Genomic DNA, 9,850 nt, shown 5'->3' on the forward strand with positions numbered 1-9,850 from the left:
AAAAAAAAAAAAAAAAAAAAAAATCATAGGAAATCAAATGCTGTGTGATATTTTCGCTTCTATTTAAAATAGTTTCCACTTTTTACCAAAACACACCACTGAACTAATTATATTTCAGGTAGAACTATATTCAAAGGAGTAGCACCATCCATTTAGGTATGCTAAAATTTTCAAAGATAAATCTATTGGCTTTCATCACTCAGGAACAGTTTCTAATTTCTACATGTGTAGTGTTAATTCACTTGATGCTCAGTTTAAAAGATGACTGAATAGTCTACTCTTAAAAGAAAAAACATAGCGTTTACATAGAAGAATTCCTTCATTTAATGAGATTTTTCTGGAGTTAGGTAGGTACAAATGTTAAGCCCACATATGAAGGACTTTTCCAAATGTACTCCTTTGTTCCATTTAACACTTTTTGCAAGGTGGCTTCTGGGTGCCCATCAGTTGGCCAATACGAACAGTGAGATAAAAAAAAATGTTAATATGGTATACACTGCGAGGAAGACCCACTTTTAGTCCTAGCAATGACTAAACAAATCACTTTGGACCTCTATTTCTCTGTTCTAAAATGAAATGGATGTTATCTTTTAAGAGTTCCTTCAAGTCCAAATTTTAAATGATTCTAATATGTAATCCAAGTGCAAAGTCCCTCAATAAGGACCTCTGATGTGAAACTAAGTAATCATCCAATCCAAAGAACAACCTAGTGACACACATAACACCCAAGGACAAAGGGAACTGCCATTAAGAACTGTAGTAAGGATTACTGGCTATCACATACATCCAATTCTATCTACACATTTAAAATTCACTTGTCATCTGGGCACTAAGATATCCCTCTACACAAAGTGTGACTCTACTAACATTCTATTTCCACAGTAAAAATACCTTATAAATGTTAACAAATGGGGGAAAGCCAACACCCAGGATAAAGGATTTAATCCAGTATTTATTCCACACTCATGATCCTTCTCTGTAATCAGAATACAAGTCATAAGAACAATCTATCAAATAATTTGCTGATTATCTTAAATAATGCAGCATAGCATTACTTTTAATACTTCTCTGTTCTAGATTAAGTTTAAAAACTCAAACAGCAATCTTCATTATCAATAAAAAAAAGTTTTGAATTTAAAAAAAGGACACTATATCAAGCTGTTTCATAATTTAAGTATTTTCCATTTATAAAAATGCTCTGGAAGCTTGAGGCTTACATCTATTTCTCTACTCATCTGCCCCACCCTCTCCCAATTTCACGTTAGTTTAGGGTTGCTGCAAGAATGCTAGACTTTAGACATTAATTTCTCCTTTTATATAGTACTTTAAACTCTGAAAAATTCAAGAAAAAGATTACATGTCATGTATTTTTTCAAATAAAAAAGGAAAACTAAGTGAATAAATTTTAGGCATACTAATAGTGTCCCTTTGAGGTAGAATGCTAAAAGGACTTTTGATCAAATCACAGCCTAATTGAAACCTCTGCATCAGAAACTAACTTCTCCTAAATTCTCTCTAAAGTTAACTGTGGAGAATATTAGGTTTAACACATTAACAAGAGCCTTCCAAGATAATATACAGTGGACAAGAATGTTAATCCTACAACTGCTGCCTTCATGTACACTGAAAGCACGATATTCTCCTATAATAGACATCCAAGATCCATTTTCATAGTTTTTAGCATTCTATTACGAAAAGCACAGTCATGCTAACTTCAGTACACAAACCATAATCCCACACCTACAAAACAAAAATAGAATTAGTGGCATTTTATTGCCTTATACAAATTTAACCAACATGGCAACCATGCCAATGGAATTAAAACATTTTCAGGACATATGTACAGACTGTACATCTCAAAAACAAACAATAAAATGCAAGAACAATCTGTGCATCATGTATCAAACTCAACAGTTGGGTGAAAACATGAATGCAATAAATGGGATTACAAAGGCACTTCCCTACACAAAAGAGGAAATGAAAATGCAGCCTACAGGGAGCTTGAAGAGTGTGTAACTACTGCACAAACTCAACTTGGGAGGAAAAAAAAAAGCAGATTTAACCCAACATTTATAGGATTCAATGTGATCCACTTTTACAAAAAATTTTCACACAGTTTCCTCTTTGTTTTTATGTTGTTTTTCTTGGCTCTCTGGTTCTATACTTTGGCTCCTTCGGCGATCATGTTTGTCAGACTGGTCCTTACTATCACTGTGATCTCGTTTGTGGGAACGTTCTTTGCTTCTGCTACGCTTCCTAGATTTTTCTTTGCTGGGGCTATGTTCCCGTTTTCTTGATTTTTCAACACTGTCAGTTCTTCCTTGACTGCCACTTCTACTCCGTTTATTTGATTTTTCTTTACTTTCATTTTTATGTTTACTTGATTTCTCTTTGCTCCTACTTCTACTTCGTTTCCCTGCATTTCTACTTCTACTCCTACTTCTATGTTTTCTTTCTCTGCTTCTACTTCTACTATGTTTTTTCTCTTTCTTGGAATCTTTTTTGTCATCTCTATGCCGCCTATCATCTTTGTCTTCTTTATATTTCTTTTCTTCTACCTCACCCCTACTTCTCCGTTCCTTGGACCGTTCTCTTGACCTCTCCTTTTCTCGGTCATTACCTCTTTCCTTATCATAGTCACGATCTCGTCTTCTACCTCTCTCATTTTCTTTCTCTCTTTCCCGATCCCTGTCCCTTCTATCCCCTTTCCTATCACGACTTCGACTACGGCTTCTATGTCTTTCCCTACTCCTGCTATGCCTGCGTTCCAGCCCCCGATCGATACTTCGGGATCTTCGCCTTTCTTTTTCCCTTTCTTTGGCTTCACGCTCTAGTCGCTGGCGTTCTTTCTCTCTTTCTAATTCTCGGTCAAAACTAGAAGACCCATGGCCTTCCCGATGATGGCTTCTACTTCTGGATCTTCTTGGGGACCTCCGTGGACTCAGTGATCTCCTTGGAGACCTAATATTTAGGAAAGTGGGGGAGGGAGAGAAAAAAACTTGCATGAATAAAACATACCATAAAAATTTAAATTCCATCAGTGTTACATGTCAAGAATAATTAAAGCAAAACATCTGCCTTTTCTCATTTACAGATGCATAATTTTGTTGAAAATGCCCTGAAGGGCAGAAAGTGGGGAAAAGGTGACAAATAGAACCTTTGTGTAAAGCATATTTTAAAAATAAGTGTAACTCAAGAGTTACATCACCTTGAACGCCTGCGTTCAACATGTCTGTCTACTTCCTCAGCGCTTTCCTTTCCATCTTTCTTGATTTTTCTTGGTCGGGTTTTAATCTGTTGATCGATATTCTTCTGAACTGGAACCGGAATTCTTGGAAACAAGGTAGAAAACCACTCCAGTTTTGTGAGAAAAGACCGTAGCATTTCTCCAATGGTCATTACACAGCCTCCACCAGCCTTCACATCTAGGTCCTACAGAAACACAAAAGATACCCTGGCCGTCAAAAATATTATCTCAATAAACACAAGAGTACTATAAAAATATAACCATCTTTGGAATCTCAAATACAAAAAAATTCTAACAGAAAAATTTCAATTTGTGTACCTTTCTAATCTGGTAATGAATGATACAGAGAAATATCTGGGCTTAGTGTGTGCATGCAGGTGAGAACAAACCCTGCAGCCTCATGGACAAAAAGAGAAGTGACTTCACTCAGTTAACAAGAATATGAAACACCCCCCTACATTACTAAACTATTTGGATCTATCAACAATTTACATTCCACATACCTACTAAATATATACTTTATTTCTGTGGACACGTTTGCACACATCATTCCTAACAGTGTAACCTAGCTACATATGAACTACTTCAAACAATTCCTGTCTGAAGATTATCTTTTAACAGCTCTAATATAAAATGAAGCCCTAATAAAACTGGAAGCAATAGCAAACCAACTGCCATGAAGCAGTGAGGTTTCTAATTTAGAGTTATGTAGAAAATAAATAAATGAACAAATAATTGGAAACGCATAATCCATGATGACCATTGTCTCTGAAAAGGGTCATTACCGCATGAAGGCCTTCTTGCTATGCCCTCTCACAGCTCAGGACATGTTAGTCAGCTATTGTCAGTCCCAAACCTATAGTGCAAGCACACAAGGAAAGTGAGATTTGTTATCTAAACAGGAAAACAAGAGCTAAAGGTAAAACTGCTTGCACTCACACACATTTAAGTGTTCAGATATACAGTATTTCCAAATATAATCGCTGCAGATATCTAAGGAAGAAAACAATAAGTTAGCTTAAACAGAGAGCCTCAGGTTTGTAAACACAATAAAAAACAGATTAAACAAAAGCATTCAGAAACAAGCCTAATACCAATTATGAAGCGGGACATGCTTTTTAAATATAGAAGGGAAAAGTGCCTCAGCCTGCAAAGTCTCATCTAAAAAGAAAAAAACTTTATAGATTGTGCTTTATCACCTAACACACTTTTGGCCTCTTCTGAGATGTTAAACAGCTCGTAAATAAGCCAAAAAAATGCAGAGAAAAATTCTCCATGTCTACCTGAGATTTTTTTAAGCTATGCATGTAATAATAAAAACACACTCGAAAGATTTCCATTAGAACTATCCTTTAATTCAACCAATTCTTTGGATAAACGTTTTAAACAGGTCGACTAAAACACCACTCAGTTTACTTTATGAACCTTAAAACATAAAGTAGTGGTGGGGATTGATATGTGGACAACAGTGCTCATTGTTAAGATCCTTTTGAGATCTTGGACTTAATACATGTATGATTTAAATCTGACACAGTAATGTTTTCCAGTGTAACTTTCTGAACATATGTAACAAGCTCAACCTTATTAAGCTTGAATGGCAAGCTAGTTTCATAATTTTAAAAAATTCTAAACTATTAAAGAGAAGGTTTCCTTCTAACTTTATAAAAATGTATAGTATAAAAGAGTTAGAAAGCTGGAATTGAATTATTTTGATCACCTCAAACAAGTCGTCTAAACCCTCAGCCTATTTAAGTTCCACCCAGCTCCTCAATTCTGCATTCCTATGCAAGTGGGAGTATTAATGTTTGGAAAAAGTTACAGGGTAAAGAACTGAAAAGTTCCAGAAAAAAAAAAACAATAATATATCTATGTGCATGTCTTACCATCTCTCAATCTTGAGCACGGCCAATTTAAAAAACTCACTATCAACTGTACAAGTCAAGATCAGTACAATACACAGAACACAATTAGGAAGAGAAAATTTTTAATAGTTACCAAAATACATCTAAACAATTTTGAAATGTGAACATCAAACTTAAGAAGTTTAACCTAAGACATATAAAATCCACCCCAATCCTAGTAACAGGACATTAATTCCAAAAGTATGTGAGTGAAATAAATTTAAGCACAGAAAATTCTGGAAGATGTTAAACCACCAATATATAAAAGATTATTAAAAAATGAGAGTAATCAGAAGAAAACTATTACCCTTGTTGACATACCTCTTCATCATCAAGGAAGGATTCAAACCAATCCCATAGATCTGTAGGGGGCTGTGTGTACCTAGAATTATGAAAGAGTGATTAGGCTTAGGTCAATTAAAATGAGATATTTATTGAAAATGTAGAGAAATGCAGGCTCACCTTATATACATAAATCCAAGGGCTCTAATATATGGAGAGTCTGTGTGTGTTATAAGACCCATCACTTGCTTGCGAGTTAACTTCAGAGTAAATAATTTGTATAACAGGCAAAAAGCTGTAGAAACAATTCCTCCTGTCCCAACACCTCGAACCTTTAAGGAAAGGAATAAAGAAAGAGTTGTAAAATAATTAACAAAGATACTTAAAACCAATTGATTAATCCTGTTAGGTATTAATAACAAGATATAATCCAGAACTGAAAACAGAGCACAAAAAAATGTTTTTCTAACCCCACGAACACTTGAATTTAGATTTTTAAAAATCACAAACTAATTGTAATTTGGTATGAAACTGAAAGACGTTCAGTTTTCTGAACATAAACTTAGTTATCAGACACAGAAAAACTGAAAAATGCACGTACTTCTACTTACCCCTCCGCACATCCCTGTTTGGCCAGCTGTTTTCCTGCTTCCCTTCTCCCATGGTTCAACATGTGTGACCTGAAAATAGAAAAGAGAAACACAACAAACATTCATACTTCGAATTTTTTTAAACAGTATGATTCGAGTAAACCCCAATCCATAATAGAGCAGCTCTTCTAAAAGTCTGGAAGTTGGGTATTTTGACATGATGTATATATTTTGTTTACACACATTAAGTATGTAAACCATCTTTGCAAACTGCTTATTTAAATAGCATCAATAAAGCTACTAGGGTTTAACAAAACCTCAACAGGTTTACAGCAGAAACCCCATTAAAATAGCTGTGTAGAGAGCAGATACATGTGGAGACAGGAAATGTCTAGTCTCATACACTTGTAAAAAAACAAAAATTGATAATAATCAATTTTGTATTTTATTATGAATTTCTTAAAAAATAATTCTCATTTTAAAATGGATTTAATGCTCCAACTTAAAGCAAAAAATATTAACAAAGTTTAAGCATTTATTCCAAAAAAACCTTTCAAATAAGCTTTATATTTCAATTTTATGGTGATTTAAAATTCCACATTATAAAATAAGGAAGAAACTTGAAAGCATGCTAAAACAGTAACAGAAATTACTTCTGAGGCAAAATTATGGAACTTTATTCACACATTTTTTTTTAAAACCACAATCAGGCATTATGTTCATTCCTGACTGAAGATGAAGTTACAAAGGCCATACCTACACATATGTCATTGTTGTAACTGTACACTTTATTTTCAGCCTAATCATAGGAACTAATTCAATTCTTTCCCAGAATATAAACTGTATCAAAAACTGAGTAACTGTGACTTGAGTATACTCAAAAATACAGGTCTTTGCTAAGGTGGGGCACCCTATAAAAACCACATACTTCACCTAAAAACAGCAAAGAAAGAATATTAGCTCTACAACAGATATGACAAAGGTATTTTAGAAAGGTAAGATCCATATTTGTTTCTCAACTTGAAACAACAAAAATGAAATCCTGTTCGTTCATTATGTATTTCTAAAACCTTATTTCCACCCACCCATGATTACACGCCATAGTCTTTTTCAGTGGCTTCAGACAGAAAAGCATGCATTTAAATGTAAGCACTACACTATTTTGTTCAGTGGACTACTGCACTGCTTTACTGTTTCATCTTCTTCCCCCAGCTTGCTGTAAAAAAAAAGATGTTTCAATTCCTTAAAGGCTAAACCAAAGGGGTGGATGCCATACAAAATCGAGTTACAAAATTGGAAGCCTACGTATTTCAATGATTATTTGATATGGACAACAAAACCCGAGTCTTTAGTTTTATAACTAAATTTAAGTAATTTGTAGTAGAATCTTAAGTGTTTCAAATCACAGTATGTGAAATCTGAAAACAAGCTTTTCCTCTATCGCATTAACACCTGCCTACGTTATTAAACAGAACCTGCCACAAAAAGAGCAGGAACCCTATATTCAACTGATTGAAGTTTACTACATAAATAAAGCTAAGGGTTAAATATTCGCCATATTGTATCCATTCTGAAAAAGGCCTTACCTTTAAAAAAAACTAGTTCACAGTATTAAAATCACTTACAATACTCTTGTAAGAGAACACCAAAATTTCAGTTTACTTTATATACCCAAAGTTGAACTGTATTCTCAAAATAAGATATTCTATCAAAAGTAACTAATATCTCAAAATCCCTCAGTAGGCCTTAATTGGGGAAAAGGTGGACAAAACAAAACCTGAAAGCAAATGAAGAAAATTTCCTTAACACCTCTACAGATATATTCAGGTCACGGAAAATATTTTATGTGGTCTGTCAAGTGTTTTTAAGAGTCAATACAGGCAAAACGGATTGTTTATAACAGATGTCCTAGTTTAAGTATTTAAAGATTGTTAAGACTTATTAATATCCTTTAAAATATAAATTTACCTTAGGAGGCCTGGAATATATTTTTTAAACTACATAATTTGCAGGTAAGTGGAGAAAACCCACCAAATTCGTGAGGAAAAGACCAAAACCAATGGCCAAAAAAAAAAAAAAAAAAAAAAAAAATCTAATTAGCCGTTCATTTAACCAGGGAAATGCATTTATGGCGATTGAGCATGATTAATAATGCATACCTCTACCTGCGACCCTGGGCTGCTCCGAGCCTCGCTGCAAGACTGAGTCAATCCTGCTAACGAAACAAGAACTGAGACAAGAGTGCAGTGAGGAGGCGCCAGGTGAGCTCCCCAGCACAGCCAAGCCAGCACCGACCCTGCCGCAGAAGCCCAGGGCCCAGATAATTCTAAATAAGCCCAAAGCACAGGTGACTGAGACCACTTACTCCTGACTTCCTGCTGCGAAAATTTCCAGGCCTTCGGTACATCTTTTTCCACTTGTACCTCTCCACCCTCAACCCTCCCACCCCACCCGACAAACACACTGACCACTTCCCTGTCGGATCGGATAGTGAATACCAACAACACGAGGCCAACACTGAAGTCAATACACGCCCTGGCCCGGGGTGAGCTGGAGAAGCACCAACAAGTTTGACGTGGAGTAGATCCACGTCAAAATAAATAAATTTAAAGCTGTAAACTGGAGAGACTTCAGTTACTCGTTTCTCCTCTCCCCCACTCCTCCCGTCCAACTCCCCCCCCCAGGGGCGGGCTGGAGATTGGGGGAGGAGAAATCAATGGCGGCGGGCTCTCCCGGCCCTAAAAATCTGAAAAGGAAATGAGAGGGCGGCCCCAGTTTGAACCCTCCCTGGCGGACTACTGGCCACAGCTTCCCCCTCCGCCCAACCCTCCCCCACCTACAAATGATCAGACCTCGGGGGCCGCCTCCGCCCGTTTCCTCCGTACCCCCTCCTCGGAACTTAGTCCCCACCTCCCAGGTCCAGACGCTTCGTACCTTAAAGTAGATCTCGTCCACCACCTCGTGGTAGGTCTTGAGCTCGTAGAGCTGCACTTTGAAGTAAGGCGACGACAGGATATTGGTCAAGATCATGGGGTTGAGATTCATAGTCTTTTCGTTGCCCCACAGCGGCAGCACATTGCCCTGCTTGCCCGAGACTGCAGGCTTGGTGGCGCCACCGCCGCCGCACTGCTGCTGCTGCTGGGCCGCGGCTGCGGCCGCCTGGTGCTGCGGCTGCGAGTTGCCTGTCAGCGCGGGGCTGTTGTTAGCCATGTTGCGGCGGAAGGAAGGAGGGAGGGAGAAGGGAGGGGGAGGGGGCCAAGCTCAATCTCACTCCTCGGGACAACGGTCCGGGACCCTACTCCATGGAACGCCTTCGGAAGATGGGGCCTCCTCGCTGTGCCCCAGCCGGGTGAGGGAGGGCAACCGGGACACCGACGAATGGACCCCGGGTCGAGAGCAGAGGCCGAATCGCGGGCCGCGAGAACTCCAAGCAGAAAGCTAGCCGTCGGCCTGGGAGCGCGATCTCTTCCGCCAACTGCCCCTGGGAACAAGATGGCGGCCCCGGCGGATGTGACGCCACACGCCCCAGAGTTCCAAGCTTAGCCGGTGGCCAATCAGAGACGCCCAGGTGGGCTGGCGATTCCTCTTCCTAGTTCCGTGCGTTCAGTGCATGGTGTGGTTGCGGCGCTGGCCTCAGCTGCATAACTTTTACGACGTTTGTGCTCGGTATTTGGGGGCCAGGGTGGGCTTTTAGGTCCAATTTGTATGTTTTAATGTTTGGACTGCGGCCCCGGTTTCTCCTGTCGGAAGCCGAGCAGGAAGGCGTTCGCATGGCTGTGTGCTTGCAAATTCGTGACTCTTGACTCCTGTGGAGAAACCGAATCTCCTGA

General features: G+C 38.4%; 1 protein-coding gene across 1 annotated transcript; it reads right to left on the bottom strand.

Annotated features, from left to right (window-relative positions):
• Positions 1–1,754: 1,754 nt before the first annotated feature.
• PRPF38B (pre-mRNA processing factor 38B) lies at positions 1,755–9,508 on the bottom strand. The gene is made up of 6 exons (XM_007123077.4): positions 8,955–9,508; positions 6,042–6,110; positions 5,611–5,762; positions 5,470–5,530; positions 3,209–3,432; positions 1,755–2,961 (listed from the first exon to the last, which is right to left on the bottom strand). Exons 1-6 carry the CDS (start codon positions 9,228–9,230, stop codon positions 2,109–2,111), a joined length of 1,635 nt encoding a protein of 544 aa, XP_007123139.1. The 5' UTR covers positions 9,231–9,508; the 3' UTR covers positions 1,755–2,108.
• Positions 9,509–9,850: the final 342 nt, after the last annotated feature.

Source organism: Physeter macrocephalus, chromosome 4 (assembly GCF_002837175.3).
Source record: "Physeter macrocephalus isolate SW-GA chromosome 4, ASM283717v5, whole genome shotgun sequence".
NCBI classification, from domain to species: domain Eukaryota; kingdom Metazoa; phylum Chordata; class Mammalia; order Artiodactyla; family Physeteridae; genus Physeter; species Physeter macrocephalus.

Bases quoted from the DNA above. Each gene is read 5' to 3' on its own strand.
- PRPF38B (XM_007123077.4), bottom strand. From the start codon at position 9,230: ATGGCTAACAACAGCCCCGCGCTGACAGGCAACTCGCAGCCGCAGCAC. The intron at 5,531-5,610 runs GTGAGCCTGCAT...TCATAATTCTAG, and splicing joins CTTGGATTTATGTATATAAG to GTACACACAGCCCCCTACAG. The intron at 3,433-5,469 runs GTATGTCAACAA...GTGTTTCTGTAG, and splicing joins CCTTCCTTGATGATGAAGAG to GACCTAGATGTGAAGGCTGG.